The 26,247-nt window shown below is 32.4% G+C and overlaps 1 protein-coding gene across 1 annotated transcript; it reads right to left on the reverse strand.

Annotated features, from left to right (window-relative positions):
* Positions 1-3,650: 3,650 nt before the first annotated feature.
* LOC125073174 (homeobox protein slou) lies at positions 3,651-22,699 on the reverse strand. Its single transcript, XM_047683894.1, has 3 exons — positions 22,408-22,699; positions 4,202-4,524; positions 3,651-3,945 (listed from the first exon to the last, which is right to left on the reverse strand). The coding sequence occupies exons 1-3, from the start codon at positions 22,691-22,693 to the stop codon at positions 3,697-3,699; spliced, it is 858 nt and encodes a 285-aa protein (XP_047539850.1). The 5' UTR covers positions 22,694-22,699; the 3' UTR covers positions 3,651-3,696.
* Positions 22,700-26,247: the final 3,548 nt, after the last annotated feature.

Genomic DNA, 26,247 nt, shown 5'->3' on the forward strand with positions numbered 1-26,247 from the left:
CGAGCTTGATGAATTTCTCAGATGACGTCGACCTGTCTAGGAAATTAAAACGAATAAAACACTTGATAATGTTAAAATAATTGTACATTACTATTTACTTAATTGTTTCAGTTTTGCGTTATAAGATGACCATCCCTGAGGCTTGCAATGTCTTTATCTACGTGACTAATTCAAGCCCTGAATATTGTATCTATCATCAAATCAAATTCCATAAATGTCGGGCTCTTGGTTAGCACCCTATTATAAGGTAGTTTGCGAGCATTAAAAAATGTTACATATATGGCTGATTATTACATGAAAGAACTATAGACCTATTTAACAAACATTTCAACTCTCTCTCTCCCGTTCGTGAGGAAAAGACATTTTACAGTCGACCAGAGACAAAACAAAGTGATCCTAAAGGGTAACGTTTGAACCATCACAGTACAGAATCCAAAAAATTATATTGAAGGAAAATTCCAAGTATATTTTGATACTATTATTTACCTTACGTTTCTTTATCTATTGGATCATCAGGGATAATGTTTTAAATAGATATTGCAGTTTTTCATAAGATAAAATCATCCTCAAAGTTTTTTTTTATGTAAATATCCTATCATGGTATTCTGGTATCTGGTATTTTTTCCATTCTGTTACGATATTCGATTGATATAAGTAGTTTGATATTATATTGTATAAAATATTTCACTTCCCAAATTCATACGTTACACAATCACAGTAGATCGTGGTGGTGGTTTTTATAGGATTTTATCTTTGACTAGGTATGTGTCAAGGTAGACTGTCAGAGCTGAGAACGCGTCGAATAAAATAGTGGTAAAAAGTTGGCTACTAAGTACACGCAAACTAGTAAAGTAGTATGACGTTTACGGTTACGTTATGAAAGTGCCAAGCGTAGTACACCAAATAAAATTTTCTTGTTTGTTTTAGTTATGTTGTTGTACGATGGTCTATCTAGATATATATGTAATCGAAGGCAATTATATTATATTAGTAGGTAGTAGTACTATATGCAAGCCCGTCTGCGTAGGTACTACCACTCATCATATCTTTTAGCGCCAATTTAGAATTGTTGTATTCCGGTTTGAAGTGTGAGTGAGCTAGTGTAGCTATAGGCATAAGGGACAAGACAAGGTTGAAGGCGCATTGATGTTGTAAGGATTGATTAAACTCTGTTACGGCACTAATGTCTATGGGTAGTTCTGACCACTTACCATCAGGTGGCTCATTCACCCAACCGTCTACCGATGGGTAGTTACTTTAATGAGACAGAACAATATATACACGACACAAATTTTCAGTACAATTGTTTTTCATCGTCATGTATCTTCCATTTGAGGAATGTTCAAGTCCAATAAAATTAAATTAATAATAATGGCCTAATTCTTGAAGTTGGCTATGTTTTCAACTCCCGTACTTTGGAACGTAAAGCCATTGGTATGCTGTCTCATCGGATTATGAGTGAGGGTATAGAGATCACACTGTACCGTAATATGTCCTACGCACGTCTTTCTTGACGAATTCCGCCGTAACCAAACACGGTGAAGACTTCATTATCGTTACTGGCTTAACTTGTATCTAAAAAACAAGTAAGTCGATAAATCTAAGGAGCCGATTTTAATCTAACTACTAAATGTCGTATAGACTCGAATTGCAAATGATTATACATCATTTATACCATTAAACTGATCTGATGTTGCCAGGATAAGGATAGTGGACTCTTGTATGTATATTAGAACATTCAAATTTTTATTTGGGCTGTCTTTTATACAATGCTCCACTAAGTTATAATTAATAACATTATGTACAAAGAAAACAGTGTGTTAATTTTTTTAATTTAATTACTTTGGCCGTGGTACATTAATATCGGGGTAAATAAAACAATATATAACTGGAAACTATTTATAATCAACATCGAGTTTATAAAGTACTTCGTCGGCTTATATTTACAGCGTTGAGCATTTATTCAGCGAATACACATTTATTTATATTACATTTTTCATATATATTAGGTTAATTTCGATTGAAGACGATATTTTATTTTAACAAAAGTAATTGAATAAATTTGGTAACATGATCGAGAAATGTTATACATATTTACATACGACATAAAAGTTTGTAATTATACATAACGTAATCGGAGCTCTGCGAAATTACATGAGCGTGTTTTAATTTATATAAACCTTTATTGCATGGCAACCTCTTTGGTCACCTTTTTTTTTTTAATCTAGTAACAGGCCGGAAAGAAAGATTAAAGATTAATTAAATAGTTCAGAGGACTAGATTATTCTACAAAACAAAATGTAAGCTATTTTCGATATGGCGTCGAGAATTTTCATATTTTTGACTAACTTTGAAAATGCCGAATTAATACAATGACTTTGCATTGAAATTAAATTAAATTATTTAAGTGTAATTTGTATATTCTGCGTTAAATTAAGACAAGTATTACATTCACGATGACATCGGCTAGAAATCTAACCAATTTCGAGTCATTGGTTTGGTCACGTGATGCCACAGAAATTCAATATGGCGGCTAGTATTGTATAATTATGTGATATTAGATGTCTGTGTATTTTTGTATATTTTTCGATTCAATTCAGTAAATCCAAATAAAACATGTACCCGAAACAAATAAACTAAGCGTATAAAATTTACAAACTACGAATAAGTATATTTTATTGTAGCACGTTATCTTATTATTACATTATAATTATTATTAATCATTTATTTTTTACATTATAATTAATGTCACACTTTATTTAGAAAACAAACAAAAATAAACATATTTTATCTTTGTAATAATGATTAAAAAAACTTTATCCGTGTTTTAATGGTTTAAAAATATATGGATCTATTTTTTTATGAATGAAATGAACATAGATTAAAAATACATTCTGCCTTAAAAGTGTGACATTCCAGCAAAGAATTATTCCTTACCGTAGTATGTATCACAATCGATTCACAATGAAATCTTAAAATAATAAAAACACGAAATTGCACTATTAGGTACCTACTTCCTTATCATACAAGATATAAAATAAGCAAGGCCGTGACAAAAAAAGGTATTTTTTTTTTAATATATATTTAGAGAACCGTTAATTGTTTGTCGTTATGACATCCATTTGTTTGTTAATTAGACAACGAAATATTTAGCAAATGTAGAGCCTATCCAAAGACAAGATGAGTAAAAACCAATAAATAAATATGACATTGAATGGACGCAATATCATTGTTGTTTAAATTGAATGCACTTTATGATATTCGTTAAGGATTCGCGATAAAATGGCGTTTTTAAAGTCAGTTAATTCGTAATCGTAAGTCAAATTAAAGTGGATAAAAGGAATTAAGCGCAGTAGTATTTCAAATAAAGATATTTTAATCAAGAACTGTTTGTAGTTAATAATATAACAAAGCAATTTGAAAACTGTATGATATATGCTAAGCTAAGTTTTATATATCTTTACTCCTTCTTCTTCTCTGGAAAAGGTACAGTTACATACATTACAGATACAACAGAAAAAAGACACAGAGTAAAAAAAACACTTTGTCAAACGCAAGCGAATATCACTGTCAAATATTTTATTCGAAAACTTATTTTCATTTATTAATTATAATGAAATGCCATCACTAATTCGTAAGTCCATTCTCATTGTCCGTGTCGACCCTTGGGTCTTGTGACCCTGGTCGTTGCCATAATCACGTGTGGGAGTGACCTAAGGACCCGTGGCTGTGGTGATGGTTTGTGGCTAAATGGTGGAAGTACGGCGCATAGGGTCCTGGACCGGTGAATGGATAGGGTACACCGTGTGAGTAGAGGAGGCCTCCGGGATAAGGGCCAGAAGGAAAAGCCCCCGCTGGAGGTGGGGGTACGGTGGGACTATTCACATCCATCCCAGGGTTTTGCTTTTTCCACTTTGTTCGACGGTTTTGAAACCAAATTTTGACCTGAGAAAAAAATACTAATTGATGATTCTAGGTTTAACTTAATATTAAAATATTTTTATTCGTTTTTTAAAAAATAATTACCGCAATTAAATTCGTAATTTAAAATGTTATTTTCATAAAATTCAAGTGTATAAATTTGTTTATTTTTCTTAATAAAAATAAATAAATTAAACTTCAAACAAAAGAATTGACATTTTAAAAGTCACAATAACGAACATTAAAATAGTTTAATTCTAAATTTTAAGCCATAACCAACCTGAGTTTCCGTCAAACTGAGACTTAGCGCCAAGTTGAGCCGTTCACACACAGATAAATATCTTGTCGTCTTAAATTTATTCTCCAAAGAGACTAGCTGTTCATATGTAAATGCCGTTCTAGCTCTCCGTGGCTTTGTCCCCCCTTTAGAGTCCCTAGAGGAACCATTCTTACACTTCTTCGAACTGGAACTCGTTGGGCTCTTTGGATCCCCATTTTCGTCAAGGTCGGATTGTGTTAAAATGTCGTCATCCATGTTAGATGTCTGGTCGTCTGTTTCCACGTCATCAGCTTCGAGGTCCGAGTGCTGAAGGTGATCTTTGACTGTAACAATAAATAAGTTGTTAGTTTTGGTATTCACTGGGTAGCTAACACATCATCATGCGGCATCGCGACATATTAAATTACAATTTTACATCAAAATATGTCACTATTGAAATCTCTATCGGTATTTCATTTTCCCGACATCTTCAACAATCGTCATCAAATTTCAGCCAATTTACATAAAGTCTTAATGAATTTGACAACAAAACCTTCCTCGTATATCCGTAGTAAGAAAACCAGCTAAAAATCCGTTTTGAGTTTATTGCTTTCAGACGGAAAGACAAACGGTTTGTTTTATGTATATGTATTAATTATATGGAAACATTTTCAAAATCCATTTATCAGTAGAGTTTTTTTTTCTGTTTGTGAAGTGAACTTTATTGTGCATATTGTAAAATTTTAAGGGCGATTTTGAGTGAAACATTTATTTATGTAACTTTTCACTTAACATTACGTTTCCATTTATGTTAAATTGTTTAATGAAAAGAAAACACCAATATCAATATATATTATGTTTCATTTACATAAGAAAAGTCCGTTCTAAATTACTTTATAACATTTATATACTTAGTTTAAATAAAAATAATTCACGTAACATTCCATACAATATAACTGTTATTATAAAATAAATAATAAAGTACGTATGTATCCACGTCATGACAAATTTAATTTCATCGCTCTTAAAAGCTAAGAGACGTCGAACATAAATAAAATACTAATAAATTAAACACTTTATAATCTCGTGATAATTTTATTTTGTATTATTTTTGTAAACATTTCCAAATGATATAATATACATATCCGTTTCCTTCTATGTTGCCAGTGCGAAATAGTTTTAAGGCGGCTATTAATTTTTAAAGCGGCAACATTGGCAACGAATATCGAACGTCCGGAAACATTAAAATATAATTTACGAGTGCTTAGTGAAATTAGTGAAATGTTGAGTCTAATGGCGGACAGGATATATAAATATTAACGAAATTGTTTCGGTGTTTAGGTGTGACGTTGTTATGGACTTGGAAGCGCGAAATGGCGTTAATAATAGCCGAATTAAAATCAAAGCGTGTATAAGAAAATGGGGACGGTTCTAACTTTCACTAATGTCGCTTGTCATAATTCCATATTAATATAATTGGAGTTATAGCTAATGAGTCGTGTTTTAATAGATTTTATTACCATGCGTAAATCGTAATCTTAATAATTTATGTCTCCGCGATTCAGTGTTCTGCAAAAGTACTAGTACTAGTGTGTTCTCTTTGTTATAGATAATCTACTGGAGATTAATTAATGTTGCATTTTAATATATATGTATTAAGTTGGCGCTTTTGTTGCTATTTATTCTTTTTGGAGCAAAAAGTTTTTTATGTGTTTTAGAATATTTTAAATTAAGAATAGCAACTTACATATCTAGATTCAAAATTATCTGTCAAAAATATTTGAATATAGAATGAGACTTGCGGTAGTTACAAACATATTGGCTTGAAACACTTAATATGACAGCGCATCATTTGTCATAACGAATTCTGTATTTGCATTGGTTGTCCGAACACGACAATTTTTTGAGAACCTATTTGAACGAATATGACAAAATACGCGAATAAGAATTACGTATTATCGCCTAAAATCGGTTTCTTATGTATTTCTAGTTATATATCAAATAATTCAAATATGTACGACCAAACTCGGTTCCTTCTGATAAATAATTATTTACTATGTTATGAACAATCAAATATTTTGACATAGATTTATTAACGGGCTTAGTCCACGTGGACATCAAAACCAAAATATACTGAAGTATATTTAAGTAGCCTTGGTGGTAAGGCATTGCAGGAACCCGTTTGGGTAGGTACCACCCACTCATCATACATTCTACCGTCAAACAGTAGTACTCAGTATTGTTGTGTTCAGTTTCGAAGGGTGAGTGAGTCAGTGTTACAGACACAAGAGACATAACAGCTTAGTTTCCAAAGTTAAATATTGGTGATTTAAGGAATGGTTAATATTTCCTACAGCTTCAATGTCTATGGTTCGTGGTAACTTACAATTAGGAGGCCCATTTGTCCGTCCGCCTATATTAATTATTCATTCATTCATTCATTCTTCATTATATTATATAGATACCATCGTTGCAAATACACCAAATGTTTGATCAAACACAGCGACTATAATCACGAACTAACTTTTTTTAATTAGTGCAATAATACATAGGACGGTAATAGACAGCCACTAGATAGTCAGCAAGCTACCACAAAGTTATATGTTGCTACAGGACATTCAGTATTTACATAGTAACTCCTAGGTGTGTGTAACTTCTTTGTCTACTAAATACTACAAGTATATAAAGTTTATACTCCAAATAAATCAATGAATAAGTCAATAGTTAACCGCTTATGAACAAAGAATTTTCTGGAATCAAAATATAATTTAAATTTATTTAAAATAACAAGCTCTTGTCTCATATTTTCACAAACATATCATACCGATAATTCTAAACTTTATTACACAAATGAAAACATACTTTTTGACATGTCGCCCGCCAACATTAGAGGCTTGTAAACGACGAATCTCTATATGAGAACGATTAAATTTAAATCTTATTATTATTAGTGTTAAGTTGAAATTTCTTTGCTATAAAGTTGCGTTTAAGATTTTTCTTTTTAAAGAAAGTTGTCCACATCGCGCGGTACGAATTAACGCGATAAAATTACGAGCAGATGTTCCGACGACAGATATATTACGGGTGCGCTTGCGACGTTAACTAAATTAAATACGTCTTATAAGGGTGCTGTTCCAGCGGAAGATACTAAGTCCTATTCGCTATCCTATTGGTTTAATTTTCTTTTTAATGTATATTATATATATATATGAAAACAAAACGTTAAACGTTACATACATTTACGTACAATTTACTTCAACGTAGGTCTTATATTATACTCGTTTAATAACTCTTCGTTTTCATGTGTGGCCATTTTGAAATTAAAATGAATAAATATCTTGACGTCATTAAGTAACATTTTTCGCAGCAGAATTCAACCAAAGAGCATCAATATAATTTCATCATCAAGTATTTATTAAAATATTGCTATTATTTTTAGAGATTAATTTAAAGACATATTTAATATAGATAAGAGAAGGAGATACATTAATAAATTTATAATCTATATTCTTTTTGACATTTCTTACACGTTGCCATTTTTTTATATTGCAATCAAGAACAAGTTAATCAATCCACGACTACACGCAATGAAACTCGAACAATGCCTAAGTCAATTAACCAATGCCAAAAACCGATTAAAAAAAACACAGAGACTAGATCCAAGAAACTAGGGTTACCAAATATAAAAACTTTGAAATGAAGTTTGAAATTATTGTTGATTATTAGTTTTGGAATTTACTTTACTACACTACTCCAATGCGAGTTAGCGCACGATTATTAATAAGAAATTAAATTATTAAAAACAACAAAAGTATGTATAATATTTTGTTTTAACTAAATTAGGATTGATTTAAAATTCAATGCAATATTCATCGCTTCAGTGGGGCTTTCCGAATTTATAAATATAAATTATAACGAATTCGGGAAAATTCTAGCACATGGCAACCCTAGAGCATAGTTGTCACTTATCGCATACCCAATACATTGCTAGATTTTATTTGTTGAAAATACTTTAGAGAATTTAAGTTCGTTTGTCGTTCGTATACGATTCATATTTTGTACAAGCTAATTACGAAATGAATGAGTCGGTATGAACTATCATATGTTTCCATAAAAATCAATATAAAAGCATTAATATTATACAGCTAGTAAAAGGTCATATCTACTCATATAATGGTTTGTCAATTAGCGGTGCTGCAGCGGTGTTATATCCAAATATATCATAATCAAATTAAGTAAATCCAGCTACAACGAAATTTAGCTATATATTTTACAAATTTTAATATGTACAGAGACTGGCAAATGGTTTGTAACACGTTACCACGGCAAATAGACGCTAATTATCCTTAGCACAGATTATGTAAATAACCCATAAAGGATAATAAGTTTCACTCTTTGTAAAGTATCAAACCACATGTAAATTAAATACCTTGCTTATAATATTATAGTCATACTTATTTTGTAAACTCATAAACCTATATACGGTTCTTTTTGTAATATATGCTTTTTTCGCCAATATTTTTTTATTATTATAAACATTGGCGCTGTAAGAAATAATAAAGAATCTCGCCATTGCGCCAACAGAGATATATAATTTGATTCGTAAGAGTAGATACACCCTACTTGTACGAAGTCCTACTACCAAGTAAGTTAACCTACTGGCTAATTTTATAGTATATTTGTTCTACACTGTGTTTTCATTATATTTCAATGTTTGCGTTAGGAATTTACAAAATTAAATAATATATATATACATGTTCTATTTATATTCTAATCATATGGTTTATCTTATTAATTATTATTTATTAATAATAGTTTAAAAAATGTATTGTATTTCTTATTTTTAATTATTATGCTTTTGTTTAATTCATATTTTCAATAATTACATTGTGTAAAATGATAATGCGTGGTGAGACTACCTGTAAGTAGTAGAACATTTGCCTTGATAATTTTGAAATGTAATTTTTTATTTTGGATGTGATAAATAAAATAAAATAAAATACCATCCATTTATCGAAGGGTTATATTAATTTAAGTAAAAAATACTAAGTTAAACAAATTAACAGAAGTTAATATTGTTATAAAAGAAAATATTACCCAAATAAGTTCCCCTAAATACGTAGTTCGAAAGCTTGTAGACTCGTGTAAACAAGTTCGGATTCGGTAACGGAGGGAGGACGCTGTAATAGTACCTACTTAACTATATGTACCTACCTACCGCGTTGCCTATTTTTCATTCGTTAATACGTTGTAGTGCCATGCCTCTTTGGATATTTAAGTAATGGTACACTTGCAACATTTTGTGTATGAGTTGATTGAATGCTTCTTTTGTTTCGTGGCTAGCTATGAGGCCGCAGGCTTCGAGGTCCAGACCATTAAAAAATTGGATTTTTCGGTCGAGACATTCTCATTCATTCAAGAGCAGAACAGATACTGGGAGTTATCAATGCTTAAACTCTCATGCCTCGGAATGTACGTAAAGCTATTGATCCTGCTGAATTATTTCGGGTCGTGTCAGTTTTCCTGTCCCATCAGATTATGAGAGCGAGGTACCATAGAGTGCACTTGTCATAGCGGACATACTTGTACCCTCTAACATGTTCTGCGGAGATGTCTAGTCTCACATATAAATCGGTCAGGATTATATCATGAAATATCACTAAAGAACTTTGAGGAGAAGTTGACTCAATACACAATGCTTCAACGGAAGTCAATATTTAGAATGCTACTTTTGTTGAACTAATCTAAGTTCATAATGTAATATTACTTATGATAGCAATTGAGACATATTATGTTTTAAAATGATCAAGGAAAAAGGAGTGAATGGAAATCATCGTGAGGAGGACTGACAACATGTTGACAAAACACACGTTGGGTTGAAGATACAATCACTTAACAACTCAACTATAGATAACTTGCTTATTATATATTATTATTGATATTAAATATAGTTACAAATCAGCAATCGCGAGTTTGCCTAAGTAGACTTGATACAATTTGATAGAAGGATCTAAAAGCTATTTAACTCTAATAAATAACCTAAGTATACCTCAAATAATAACTGGGTACAGAATCAGGAATAGGAAATATCTTTAGGTTACCCTCCACAAATACGAGATTCCATCCTGTATTCCCGTAATATAAATCGATTCCCGATATCAAAGTCAGATAAAGCTTCAACGAACACAATTTTCAGCTCTCCATACTCCAAATCCCAGTGAGGAAAGGCACTTGTAATCGAGAGGGCTTTATTAATTACAAACTTGGACCGCAAGCCTCCACCCGTCTATTGACAAGCAATTATAAACTTTAAGCTCTGTTGGCTAAGGCTAAAAATCCTTTAACGCGATGCTATTAGCCAAAATTTCAACCTTATCTTTTGGGCGTAAGCGTTTGTACGCCTTTGATGGTACTGCACGGGATTTTAGTTTTAATTCGACTCGTTTTAAGGGCTGTTTTTGTGTAATGCGATTTATAAACAAGGACCATCAATTTGTTAAATGAAGAAAATGGAGAAGTGTAATTTGGGTAGGATTCTTGGTTCGGTGATTTTGAGAACGGGGTCGTGTTCGCAGTTATGTTAAACGATAAAGTGGAGCTATAGAGTTAATTTATTTGATATCAAAATGTTTTAACGTTGATTCGTTTAAGATAAGTATCATTTATATGTATATTTTATTTTATCAGGTAATACTAATACTGACTGACTATTTTATTTTATCAGCTAATACTGTCGACTTCTCATCCGCTTTATTTTTTTTTCTGATAGTTCTAACCGATTATTGGTTAATAGAACGACCATAAAATAACTCGAAGCTCGTAGAACACGGTTGTGATATGTCAGAAAGTGTTATGCGACATTGATTTTAAGTATAATATTTATAGGGTACAAACAAAATATCGTACCACCGTCGGTTGTCAGTACACAAGTGAGATGCGAGGTGAATTCTTATAGAATAGCATATGGAAACGAATCGGATATATAAGGAAGTATTTAAGATATTCAGGCGATATATGTACGAGCTTTAAACCTAATGTATATTTTTGTAGGTATCGCAAATTTAGGATGTAAACATACTATAACCGCCTATTGAATTGTCGAAGAAATTAGGGAATTTTTGTTCTATTCGTGTAGACTATGTATTGCAATTTTGTGCAAAATATAAAATTAACTTCTAATTTTCCTTACAAACTCCAATTAAATAAATTTAAATATAAAATTAATTGTAGTGAGCTTGACTATAAAGCATGTTTGACTGCTCAATATTTCAACTCCACCACCGTTACCGACACAACAAAAAAAATTATTTCAATAGAGTTACACAAATACTCATATTTGTCCCATTCCATGGCAACTAATGTTTAACCATAGACGTATTGAGCATTGAACTTATTAATAAAAAACAGTCACAGGTGACAGGCGAAAATTTTAAATTTGGAACTTAATATGTGCATTCGATTTTTTGCTCTAACAATAACGATATATTTCTATTTGGACCAAATTTAGTTCTACCTTAGTTACATAGATTAGCAAGAATTGAATTGAAAAACAGTAGGTTTTTCACATTCAATTTTGTATTTAAATATAGTATATTTATGTCAAATATGTGTTTCTAAATTAAAATTTTTAAATCGTAAAAATATTTTTATAAATCGAATCACGGCTTAGCAAAAAGGTTGTTCTCTTAAAATAAAGACCCGACTAAGTAATCAGTTATTCAATCAAAATTCATTTCGGAAATAATGACTCGTTGAAAATAAATTAAGTAATAAATAAGCGAATAATAAAAAATGCGAATGTTAATAAAAAAAAATATTATTTTACTTCTAGATCACTGGCTTTTAGTTGTGACGAGATAACATTGATTATGTATTAAATATTACTTAGGATAGAAAATATGAACATCTTGGTTGCCGAAAGCATTACCAGTAAATTAAAAAAAAAAATGTTCAAATTTATAATATGGAAGCAACTAACTGGGACATTTATTGAAATGTAAGTCTCCTTCCATATACCTACTGGTTGGTTGTAGTTAACAATATAGGATTTAAAAACAACATAATAAATACATTATTGATTTGCATTTAAATACACCCCTTCTTTGCTCGGGTAGAATAAGAGTCAACGAAAACGTTTATTTTATGTTAAGCGTCATAATTAAAAAAAAAATTGTTATTGTATATCTTTGCACGTAAAATCACATACCAGGGTTTCATCATATACCTTGAAAACGCATAGATCACAAACATACAAACATTTATTTTTATTAACAAGATAATTTAAATAAAACATTTTTTATTTACATAAATAAAATAATACTATACAATATAGTGTTACTACAGGCACGAGGAACAGAGGACCGTAGTTCGCAAGGTTGGCAGGGCATTGGCCGATGTAAGGAATGGTTAATATTTTTTAATATGGCGTGTGAATGTCTTCACTTACTATCAGATGACCCATTTACCCGTCAACCTAACTATATCATAAAAAAAACCTTCAAATAAAGGCAATTATCCGATAGTATACTGGATTAACCCGAAACCGAAAATCCAAGATCAGTAGGTACCATAATATTGATAACTTATTTAAATTAATTAAACCACAGGAAGGCAAAAGTTTGAGTTTTGTTTTAATCAACTCAAAATTAGAGGGTGTTTATAACACAAAGTCGCGGGTAAGCGGGACTTAATGTTGGCAACACTGCTCTTGACTTTTTAATTACAGCCCGAATTACGTGACAACGCCGTGACACCGCGTTGAATGACAATGGGCTTAAGTAGGTCAGAGTGAACCTTATAATTTGGTGAGATATTTTAATGAAAAAGGTAAATGAATAAAGTATTTTTTAATATTCTTAAGATAATATGTAATTAAACTAAGCTATAAGATTGGCACACGTAAATGAATAAATTAAAAAAAAATCAGTACTATTTACTTTCTAATCTAAATAATTTAAACTTTATTTATGGTAACATTACATTCGGCTAAATTTATCGTTCATGTAATTTGCGCCGCCACAAAATTATTAAAACAAATAAACCAATAGTTATTTACATAACAATATTTTACATATATTAAAAATATAACATAATATATATCAGGCAATTTATTTAATGTTGGTCCTTTTTATAATAATAATCATATGTATTATAATTAATGTTAAAAAATATATGTACTTAGTTCGCGATATTTCCGCTCTGCGCTGCTATTTTACACCAAGTATTATATATCAAAGTCTATGCAGAGATTATCTTTAACCCTTAAGTCATCCAAATAGGTTTAAGGACTAACAAAATAAATCAAATTTCCCGCACTAAAGTTCTCGTACAGAAAAAAACAAATTACCCTTCCCGTTTAAAGGGCCGAAAAATAAACCAACATAGACCGTGAACGCAGAATTTATGTCCGCTTGACCCTCCAAACGCCTTATTCACCTTTTATTTTTATTTGAGTGAGCAAGGAACAAATCTTAGCGCAAAAGGGATAATAAAATAATCGTTAGATTCGTTTAGACGACTCTAATTTCACGGATTGGTGCGCAAAGGGACGCAGCGGCTAAGGGTTGAATCTGTCTCTATTTAACGTACGGCCTCACGAAGCTATCTCCCTCTAACCCAGACCAATCGCGTTAGGAAGTATAGGGCTAAAGTTTATATTCTTATTTTGAGGGTTTGCAAAATTATAAAAGCTTTATGTAATGTCAGTAGATTTTTATAATGTACAGATTTAAAAAAAAAATCTTCATTCATTGTTGATCTGTGACCCGTAGATTAATTAACGAATACATTTAAAGAAGTAATTGACGGATTTTTTTGAATTAAGAAATGTTCTTTAAATAATGTAATGAATGCTTAGAAAAATCTTAAATACCATGAGATCATGTAAATTTTTGTTATGCACAATAACAATAGCAAGAACTTATTATGCATACTGCATAAATTCAGTATAAAATGGTATATTATTTATATATATATAAAAATAATAATTATTAATAAAATATTACTGTACATTAGCTTAGACTCTAGACTATTTCTTATATTAAATTGTGATCAACAATAATCTTCTAAAAATGCAACATTTAAATCTTATTTCTTGCGGCGCTGTACCTTTACCTTTTACGTTGACTATTAATAAGTAAGTATTATGCTTCATTATTTTATGAAAAAAAAAAGATTTAAAGACGAAAAGAAATATACAAATTTTATATCTTAAATTAAATTAAAATTAGGTATTAATATATCATTTTAATACCGGGTTAAATAAATAAAAGATGAATATACAATAAAACACAACAAGTAGTTATTTTCATAAAGAGTTCCTCCAAATTTGAGAAGGTAAAATCGAGAAAATGACGCGGAAATATTGATGATAGACGTACTACGTGATATAAAAGCGACTATAATACATCAGTCGCTATCTCGCACTTATCTTGAATCTTAATCGGATCGCCATTTTGAATTTAATAGCGTGGACATTTTGCTATCCTGTCGTTTGAAAATCGAATTGTCAAAATAATGCTTAAATATCGAACAAGAGATTTATGTTGTTTGCTTTTCTTGCAATAGCAACATTTTACGAATTCTCAAACTAACAACGCGTTATTGTTTCGATGTCAATAATTTACTTTTTAAATAAAACAAGTCTATAAAACAAATATTTGAGAAGTAAGGCATCTAAATCAATTAACATGTCAACATCTGGAACAGCTGTTGTCGACAGGTTTGCAGCTTCCGGTCGGACGCTGGCTGGACATTGTTTACAACTTTCGCTTTTTTTATCTGTGCCAATTTATCTATTTTGTTATTTTAAATACAATATTGAATGTAATTATTTTTGTCGATTACTTATAATGAAATGTAAATGAAGTTTAGTAATTGACTGGTCAAACAAGTGTCCGATTTGTCCCCTGTTTTACCTTTTCAAATCGCGAGCGATTAAATTCACGCATAAGTCGGATTTACGGTATTATTTTGAAATTATAATAAGAATTATAACTTAAATTACTCATTCTTATAACTATAGTTAATCTTATGAAAAAAAATTACCTACTGAAATAAGATAAAAGACTAGTTAAATTCTTGTTTAAGTAGATCTTATTTAAGTAGAACAAGATCATCTTTAAAAAATGGAAATTCCCGTTGTTTCTTTTGTCGGTTCTTTTCGGGTCTGAGGTGTTCTTCGGAAGCGCTGGTAGATTTTTTATTTACTTAACTGAAAATGCGGTTACAAATCCAGATTTTTGTTTATAATTATTAATGTTATAATGATAATAATTGGCCACGTGTGTTCGCCAAGCCATATTCGAGCAACGTGGTGCAATCAACTCTAAAACCATGTCTTTCAAAATTTATAATTTTCATACTCTTAATAATTCAAATCTATCGCATATATACAAAATAATTATCAATATGTCATTAATGCAAGTTATTTAACTATATACCTTCATCTGCTATTATTACAAATTTTATTAAGACGTTTTCGTAGTTTGCTTGAATTATTTAAAAATTATCTATATTCTCTCCCAGTGCTCAAACTGCAGCTGTATGTATACAATTTGTAAAAAATATTGAGCAATTTCTAATAAGTACATACAATCGGCAATGCCCGACGGCGACGAATACGAATAAATAGCGGAGCGATATTAAACATCGAATAAAATAAAAAATACCGTATAATACAAAACTTCGGCGACGTTTTTGTCAACAAAAACAAGAACGTGAGCATTAAGAACAAATTGTAATAATTGTTACGGTTTTCGTAACAAAAAATCGCAACGGGTTTTACTTTTTTATTATTATCTGTGGTCGCGAATATCTCATATCTGCGACTCGAAGAATGTGTATGAATTGGATTCTTTTGTTTTGAGTATTTGTTTCAAATTTGGAACACAAATTATAATATTGATAAACTTTTGTAGTATATAATGTTTAAATTACATATGTTTCTTGAAAGATTTATTATAGAACTCGAACAATAAAGCTCCTCGGCTAAAAAATCTGCTACTATCGTTTTAGCCCAAGGCTACAGAATAAAAATATTTCTTCTACTTTAACAAGAAAATTGATGATGCTATGTTTTTGAAAAACCCACATAGACATAACCTCAAATAAATCCCTAAAATATTGCCTACTTAGTGCCTCGGTTTCGTTAAACCGACAACTACAAGAAATATAATTAATAAACTTATTTTTATCTAATATCAGCACTTTACACAGTGTTGTTTGGAAAATTTGTTAATTATGCTGGTTATTTTTATTAGGACATTTATAAGATGCCTAATGCCTTAAATGGTTATTTATTTGATTAATTATATTTAGATAGACTGTCAAAGACTGTACGCGTCGAAAAATATTCAGCGTGACCAACACTTGTCCACTAAGTCACACACACTAGTAAAGTTATTGTGACGTTTAATGAGTGTCAAGCTTTGTTGTCACGCACACCAAGATAATAAAGTTGGATCGCTTGGTATATTTCTTTTGTAGTGCGATATATATAAGCAATCTTAAAAATATATTAAATACCTATGTTGCGGATTCAAATGACGCATCAGGGTAGTAAAATTTGGGGTTTTTATTAAAATAAATAAGAAACCGTTGTAAGGAAATTGTTACACTCATGTGCCTCGGAAAGTAAATAGAGCCGTTGGTCTCTCTCTATATTTGATTGGATTTTACAGTGTCTCATGAGTACGGAAATATTGAGTACACCTGTGTCTACAAAAACATTTGTATGATATATATTTTATCTCCTGCGTAAAAGGCTATCCATATTGAATTTAGCTGCCGTAGCCAAAGTTTGCGTTAGCCAAATTATAGTAGGTATTTTATAAGGCATATCTCATTATTACAATATTAAAGATATATACACCTACTAAATGAAGTAGGTATTTCGGCTACCTTGATCACATTTTGCGAAAAAAAAAACTTACATAAATAGCTTTAAATTTCGTAAAATATTTTAGTAACATGGCGGAACTGACATTTCAATTCACGAAATGTTTATTAGCTTCTAGTAAACTAAAAATAATACAACCTTGTTCCGCTCACACTCGTCTGTCCGACATCGTTTACCTTTCGTCACGTACCTAATAAAGTCTTCAACTTCGACAAGCTTAAATAAAACGGACCAATAAACGTTACATTAACTCTTATCACTATAAAAATAAGACTCAAAATGTTTCGACGTGATGGTAAATCAGCTTGTTATATCGAAAGGCTGACATGTTAGCAATCGACATCACAAAGATCTAACAATTTGTTTAAATTGACTTTTAGTTTGACGGCCATTATCAGAGTAATTGCCTGTTAATGTTTCACGACAGTGGACATGTTATTAACTTGACAAAAATAAACCTTGAAATGGGCTATTGTGTTTAAAGTTATTAATGTTAAATGAAAAATTTTGATTTGATCCTTTACACCTTTTATTTTTGGTAATTACGTTCGATTGTGATGATTTAAATATAATTTATCATTATCGATACAACGATTTAAAGATGGTCATTGGTCCGAGGGCAGTCGGTGGTCTATGGCGATCAATAAGCGTTCAATATTTAGTCAAATAAAATTTTGTCATCATTTCAAAAACTACTATTTTCGGTATCGGTGTCACCAAAAGCAGGACTAGGGTATTTCGTCTTCTTTTCCATACCGCCAAGATATAAATTGACTCTAAAATCCTTTATTTAGTTAGTTTTGTTTTATGCTATAGGTTTTAAGGGCAGGCGATTCACTTGACCTCTCACAGCCCCTGGACATCCGCAACACCTTTAGGAAACGTGTAGGCTCTTTTCTTGAAGGTTCCCAAGTAAATCGGTTCGGAAAAACCGCATGCGAAAGCCGGTTCCACAGAGTGCTTGTGCGAGGCAGAAAATGCCTTAGAAATCACGCTGTTGTGGATTTTCGGACATCTAGGTGGTTCGGATGGAAATTGGAATAATTACCGTTGTTGTTTGCAAATAGAATAAAAAAATATGCTAATACTTCGGTATTAGTCGATTGTGTAAGTTTTGTTGGTTAAAAACAAATTAAAGGCCAAATTTCGTCCACTGCACTGGTAATGTTGTCGGAAATATAAGTCGGATAAGTGGATGAGTTAGCATGAGTGTACGAGACGTCAATCCGACTCCAGCTAGAGATCAAACTCAGACCTGCTTCTCCGGCACGGGTGTGTAACAATTATTTATCTTCAACCTACTTATAAATTCTTGACATAAAAACTAAACAACTATTGTAATGGTTCCAATTGAACCATTGTTGACCATCCAATCCACAATTTGAACCTAGGGTGAAGTCCTAGGATGCAGTGGCGTAGCTATCGTAGGGCCAGGTGGTGCAGTGCACCAGGGCCCCGAGCTCAGGGGGCCCTCTAACCTAAGCTTTCTGAATAGAGATGATGTATGGATTTAGTCTACTAATGAAAAGTTCAACTCGCTGTATCCTGTATCCTATTCTTATTCCTAGTTATAATTTTGAAGAGCAATATAAAGTTAAAGATGGAGTGGAAAGGGGGGGTGAGGGCCCGATGATTTTCTATGAACCGGGGCCCTTGCCCACCTAGCTACGCCACTGCTAGGATGTACATATATAATCTGATCAGTTTGAATTCTAATCTCTGTACCAAGGAGGTACTTACAACTAATTAGTAATAACTTGATTTTCTTAATTCCTTCTTCCGGATGGGCTATATAGCGTACATCAACTATATGTTTACAAACAACCCATTTATTACAGAAATTTAAAAGTTTTTAAGAGACGCTTAAAATACAGTTACGTGAGTAATCGTGTAAAATAGACTCGGAAAAAAATTATACAAATTAAGTCATAAAATTTTATTTAAATTGCAATTTATCATAGCAAACTAAGTATATCCTTCACAAAAAATTATAAGCTTTTTTGGACATACCTACTTTCTAGAAAATTACAAATTAAAAAATTGGATTAATATCGAATTATAATATTTGTCAAATTTTGCGCGTTTTGTGTTTTTTTTTTTTTTTTAATCGTCTACAACCTACTGACCTAGAAATCTTACAAATTAAATGACTGTTAGTTCAATTAAATTACAAAACTTACTGCGTCAACAAATTACGCTGTGCTTTTTAGAATGTTATGTTTCAAATAAGAAGAATTTGCATTGTTCATTCACACGAATCTTAAGTATGTAATTAGGTTTTAGTACTCAAAAATATAAGTATAAGTATAACTTGTTAGGCAAATTAAATAAAAAATAAGTTTTCCCCAGCCGTGGCGATGGATCTTACCCACACAGAGTATAATTACTAGAAAGAGTAGCGCTAGTCCCATGATTAGTTGCGCATTGAACAATCAAAATCAAAATATAATTTATTCAAGTAGGCTTTTATAAGCACTTTTGAATCGTCATTTAACAAACTATTTTATGTAAAGCTACCACCGGAAGCTTTATATTTCCTATAAATATACTTGTCAATTGTTATTGGAACTAACCTTTTTTCACGTCACTAGAAAAACGCGTTACGCGTTTCCACGTCAAGTGTGGGGGACTTGTGGGTGCCCAGGATGCCTAGTCCGCCCTAGCTTAACAGAATACTTACAAAAAATCCAGCGATATCCTCTCCGTATCTTCGGCGGGCGCCACGGGATCGCTTTCGCATGCTTCCATGAATAGATACTAACGTAACCTTATCCTTACCTAAGCTATATATATATATATATACTATCCTAAGCTTGAAAGAAAAATGTGAAGCGTAATAAAAGACTACTGTTCTATGCAAACATTGCTTGTTGTTCGTACAAACGACGCGCAAACGTCTGTGCGTTCATAAGTTGTTATGCAGTTGTTATTGGCACGTGAGTGAAGGTTTTATACATAACTTTGATATCAAATTATATGTCGCACAATGATGCACTATATAAAAACAAAATACAACGAGCCAATTATATCAAGTGTGCGTGAAATCTACGCTTGATACTCGCTTGTCTGTCATGTCGTTACTAGTGTCCATGAAATTAGTAGTCAACTGAAGACCACTTTTTTTTCGCATTCTCAGCTTTGACAGTCTATCTATACATACAAATAATCATAATGTCTCTTGATTTTTACAATCATATAAAACCTCATTCGCACTGCTGTAGTATTCATTTATTTAAATAACAAATATTTATTTGTTCAATGCTGGATTTGTTCAGTGTATTCTAACAGATCCTTTATCAGAATCTGCTAGGATGCTCCTGGTATTAGAATACCAGGAGCATCCTAGCATCCTTTAATCCTTTAATGGCTAATAATATTAAATTATATTTAAACAAAAGAAAGAAGAGACAAAGGGACTGACGTACCTGTGTAGGACAAAAGTCCCAAAATTAAATAAGAGAAAAAAAATTGCAAATAATAAAAAAAAAAATCACTAAAAATTATTTGTACACTAATATCATGTCTGCTTAAAAATATTTCACGCATAAATCGACTACGTTCCAAAGTAGTGTGAAACACCTCAGAGTACTTACAAACTACTTCCCCGGTACACTGTGAACTGACATTCGATTACCATCTCAAATGATCATCGTAATAAATGACTACATAAAAACTTATTTCTAAAACATTATACAGTAATCGTATAAAAAAATCGTACGTACTAATTACGTTTGTGTTTTTTATTAATTTGCCTAACGGAAATACGATTAACTAAGCATTTAAATTAAGAAAGCTTCCGCTTTGATTAAATCAAGAGAGCATGGAATACTTTAATCCATTTCATTAAAAATAAATCTATCGAATTAAGATTTTATGATACTGTATAATAATTATTATAAGTATCTGATGAGTGTTTGCCTACCCAGATAGGCTACCTACTCTAGAAATGAATGCTTTAATATATCTGTCTTATATTGAAAATATGTAATCGCGTTGTAAACACTTTTAGGCCTTGATATGAAGCATCTCTATAGATAGAATAATGCTTTATTAATAGCATAAATATTATACACCAAAGAGGCTCATATCAATGCGCGTTAAACTTATCACCTCAGCCTTCCTGCTACGGTAAAATTAAAAAAGCTAGAGCGCTGTCTAAAATTAATACTCTGTCAAATAATCGGATAGTATATTTTATCTGTAGACTTTTATTATGTAACGGGTCATCCGCTACACCGACGATCTCATCTATTTACATAGATTATAACCAACTAAAGAAAGGAAATAGATTAACTATTGATTTGTTTGAGATAAAATTTGTATGGTGTAGATATCTGTCATGAGTTACAAATAAAACTTGATACCGATGGGTCTTACAAGTGAGAAGTTTTATTTAAAACATTATGTAGTTACTACGATTACGAAAGTAGACTAAAGTCATTCTTATTTTAAATGATGAGTTCGTTATGTTATTTTACTACAATAATAAAGTATGATATATTTTTTTAAATTTATAATCTGTAAGTGGCAGAGCCGAGATGGCCCAGTGGTTAGACCGCGTGCATCTTAACGGATGATTTCGGGTTCAAACCCAGGCAAGCACCACTGAATTTCATGTGCTCAATTTGTGTTTATAATTCATCTCGTGCTCAGCGGTGAAGAAAAACGTCATAAAGAAACCTGCATGTGTCTAATGTCAACGAAATTCTGCCTCATGTGTATTCCACCAATCCGCATTGGACCAACGTGGTGGAATATGCTCCAAACCTACTCGTCAAAGAGAGAGGAGAGGCCTTAGCCCAGCAGTGGGAAGTTAACAGGCTGTTAATGTAATGTATGTAATGTAATCTGTTAGTAACAACTAAAATTAAAAAATAAATAAAAAAGGGGACATTTTGAAACCGCATTTTGTACTTTATTATTATTGAAACGGGTCGTTTATTTATAATCAAATCCTAATAATAGTCTTTAGTATTCAAGTACTCTTAAAAGCACTTTTGCATCGTCATATTACAATGTTCAATTAAACGTAAAGCTAACCCCGCTTAACATTTTATTCGCAATAACTAAACAGTAAATAGTTTTACAAAACTCTTTTAGTATTTAAGCGTTAAATATATTTTAATCCATTAAACAACATTATATTTGATTGATAAGCAAATTAATCTACATCTAAGTGATCTTATTTATATTTTATCTATATAGATGTCCATGATTAAGATTAAATATGTTTCTCACAGGAGATCTTATTCGATAAGAAACGCTTATCATATGTATTAAATTAAATCACTCGAATAATGTTAATAATATGGTAAATTTTTAAACTTACCGGAATCGCTGTCATCTCTATCATAATGCGGCCTCCAGTACGTCTCGTCATACCGAAGCGGGACTTCCGATCGACCAGTGAACTTGGTAGGGTCTAGAATATTTTCAACCGAAAACGCAATAGCGGGACGGTCAGGCGGCCTCGTCAGCCCGAGTCGCCTCGTGAGGTCGACCGGCGCGGCCTCTTCAACGCCGACGACGTCCACCTCGCCGTTCGCCTCCGCCTCCGCTTCAGCTTCGTCCTCTCTCCTATCCTCAGAACCTCGCGCCATTGCCAGCATCGTCATAGCAACGTCTATTTATTTAAATATACCACAAACATTGAACTTATATCTTTTTTATATTCATTGTAACAGTTTTTTTTTATATTATATTATTATTGTTCTTTTTTTTTAAATTTAAACTGTTCGTCGACACTAAACACTGCACTGGTACTGTTTTTTTTTCTTTTTTTTTAATTAATTCATAAAGTCAATTCAGTCAGTAAAATCATAATATTATTTTAGTTTAATATTAAGTTAATTTACATTTTAATATTATATACTTATTACAATTTCTAAAAGAAATCAACCCGTGAAAGATCGCACTGAAATCCGTCAACGCAAGCGCTAGTGAGCACGCAACCGTCTTCACCTAACATCGAAACTCTACGAACGATAAAACCGGGAACGAAGCGGGCGGAGACTCTACAGAGGGGTCCCCGAGTACAGTAGGAGGGGAGAGAATGCCGCCCGCCGATTGGCTGAGGCAAACGAGGCGTGCCCGGGGTGGAGAAACGTAATCGAGCAATAAGGTTTAAACAATTTCGTTTAATACGTTGAATTATGTAAGAGAGCGGCGGGCAAGTAATCGCGCACAAGCGATAAGGCCATTTGCGCTACTTCGTTACGTATTAATGGGGCAGGAAATTGACTTATGAATATTAGAGGTCGCGGCGAGCTGAAGATCGGGCCAAAGCGGCCCCGTGCGGCTCTGCCGGGTTATTTTCGTAGTTAAGCGCTGAAACAATGATGTTTATTGAGTTTTGAACTTAATGGGTTTCGGGCTGCGGCTGCGAGCGATTTGCGCCATTAACGTGTTTGTATAGGTCTTTAAATACCTGTGAGGATGTATTAACTCTGTTTATTGTAACTTTGTTTCGTTTTGACTTATAACTTGCTCGTATGCGTAATGGATTTTCTTTTAAAACTGCGTTTGTTATAATTGCTAGTACTAAACTTATAGAATGTTTTAAAATCGTTGTTGTACACAGAGCGGCTTTCATTTAAAATAAATATAATAAGATTGTATTTTAAAGATAATTTTGTCTTGCTTATTAATTAGATCTTATAGAGCGTAGATAAGTTGTTTAAATGTGCATTTATGCTGAATGATTGCTTTGATTTACAAAATTTTTATTAACTCTTGACTTGAATTTAATTACAACTATTAAATAAAATCTAGTTTTAGAAAGTTCTGAAAACTTTCGTTCTTTATTTATTTATTTATTTATTAATAATTATTTAACTTAAGGAACAAATATATTCATTCTTAATCGTAACCACGTAGTGGTGTGAGGAATTTTCGCAGCATTTTCCCGTTGAATCGCAATCCCATTTCTCGGGACGAAAAATGAACTAGCTTTGCTGTCACCAGTGGATGCAATAAGACAGGGTGCTATGTTAATTTTCCTATACGTTTTGTTTTCTCTAGGCGATAGCAACAACAACAACTAGGTACCTATATTAGAATAATTTATAATGCCTAGGAAATTTCAATATATATTTTTTTATAAATATACAACAAAACAAAGAAAAAAGGATTTTTTACACAGTGGAAACTTTCAGAACGGTATCCTGAGAGGAAACTGGGTTATGTGGGGGATTCCTTCCCGTTAAAACCACTCCGATGAACGTCCATGGCACAGATCTGAGAGGCTGCGGGATCGTGTCGATATAACGCAGACGACCTCACAACCTCCCCCCCCGTGCTGTGTTCCTCTCTTACATATTATGTGTATGTCCTTAGCCAACGGAACAGACAGGCACTTATCAACGGCCTAGAGACGTCTTTAAGATTTCGTTCTACAAGAAAATATTATTCCTTAATGTAGCTATCTCAAATCTGTCGCCCCGGGGTCACGCCTAATCAGCTTATCGGTAAATCAGACACCGAGTGATGTACTTAATCTATAAACTTCATCATTTATACCCCCAGTAGGTGCCGATTCGTATCTTATTTTAATTTTAATATAATTATATCTTTGTTATTTTCAAGTCGATCTTACACCGTCTAATTCATATTAATAAAAAAATGAACTCCTCCCTTTATTGTTCCCTCTAATCAGTGGCGTAGCTATCGTAGGGCCAGGTGGTGCAGTGCATCAGGGCCCTGGAGCTCAGGGGGCCTTCTAACCTAATCTTTGAATAGAGATGACATATGGATTTAGCCTACTAATGATAAGTTCATCTCAATGTATCCTGTATCCAATTTTTATTCCTATCTATAATTTTGAAGTGCAATATAAGTTAAAGAGGGGATGAGGGCCCGTTTCTTTTTCTATGCACCGGGGCCCTTGTCCACCTAGCTACGCCACTGCCTCTAATAATTTTACACAAATCGGAATTTCGATATCCCGGAAATGTTCCCAATCATGCTCTATATTACCCGTGATCATCATTCACGGCTATTTTTTGATGTTAAACATCTACGTATTAGTATGATTTGGCTATCAGACCGATTCCCTCATACCGACACGCACTCCGTCGCCGCTCTCTACTCCCCTGTGTGTGTTTTTGTCCCATATACTATGTCCCTACTTCGTTGCTATATATTATTGCTATAGACTATGATTTTATTTATATTCTTAATATTGATCTATTAGGTTATCGATGCTTCATATGTGCCGGGCGTCCCGTCATCACGAGCTTAATTTGTGTTTATTGTGCTCGGCGGTGAAGGGAAACTTCGCATCACCTGTGTCAGCCCGGCTATTATAAGTATGTATTCGACTATTTTTTGGTAAGGATAAAAACCTGAAACCACAGCAGTGCAGTGGAGAAGACTCCAAACCTTCTTGTTAGGATCCTAATCTTGTAATAACTAATAGACTTATATCGATAGTATTTCAAGAATCGGAACTAACTTACGTACTTAACTATATCAAAGTATGATGTTTTCCCTAACTACACTTAATTCTGAGGATAGCCGCTGGTACAGTAGCGGTAGGAATTTACACGTCACGGCTGTCAAAGTGACAGTGACGTCTCGTCAATCAGTGGACGGCTGTCCAACGACAATACGGCTATTTATTTTTTAACCATGTACTTAATCGCTGATAAAAATCCACCATTAAGTGACACCAATGACTTGGACGATTTCTACTTTTTGATACGCTTCTGTGGTGAGATACAGGGTGTTTTAATGATGGGTTTTTAATAATATTTTTTTAAAACTCATTAGATTTAAGTACTAATCATCAATAGTCCTCGTTTTGTAGGTTCACATGCCGAATTATCCATCAGGCAGTATATGCAACTATGTATTGGCATATAGATGCCAACTCATAATAGCGTAATTTTTTTTAGTCTCGACGAGTACACATTTTACACCCCTAGTGTAATGTAAACCTTAATGAGGTATAATATTTATATTGATTGATGATATGTATGCTATAGGTATAATTTTGTAAATTTCGCGCGGGTAAAGCCGTAGCACCAGCTAGTATTTGTATCAATTTTAAGTTTAATCAAATCTTCATATTTCATTAAATATAAAAAAAAACCGTTTGTGTCCAATAAATAAATAAACTCAAACTAATTTATCGCCTGTATAAGTCAGAGTTAAAAAGCGACATGCCATC

Source organism: Vanessa atalanta, chromosome 23 (genome assembly GCF_905147765.1).
Source record: "Vanessa atalanta chromosome 23, ilVanAtal1.2, whole genome shotgun sequence".
Taxonomy (NCBI): domain Eukaryota; kingdom Metazoa; phylum Arthropoda; class Insecta; order Lepidoptera; family Nymphalidae; genus Vanessa; species Vanessa atalanta.

What these genes read in the sequence shown, in the direction of transcription:
- LOC125073174 (XM_047683894.1), bottom strand. Translation starts at nt 22,693, where the DNA reads ATGACGATGCTGGCAATGGCGCGAGGTTCTGAGGATAGGAGAGAGGAC. An exon ending in TAGAGATGACAGCGATTCCG is followed by an intron (nt 4,525 to 22,407) that starts GTAAGTTTAAAA and finishes TTATTGTTACAG; the next exon opens with TCAAAGATCACCTTCAGCAC. An exon ending in TCAGTTTGACGGAAACTCAG is followed by an intron (nt 3,946 to 4,201) that starts GTTGGTTATGGC and finishes TTTTTTTCTCAG; the next exon opens with GTCAAAATTTGGTTTCAAAA.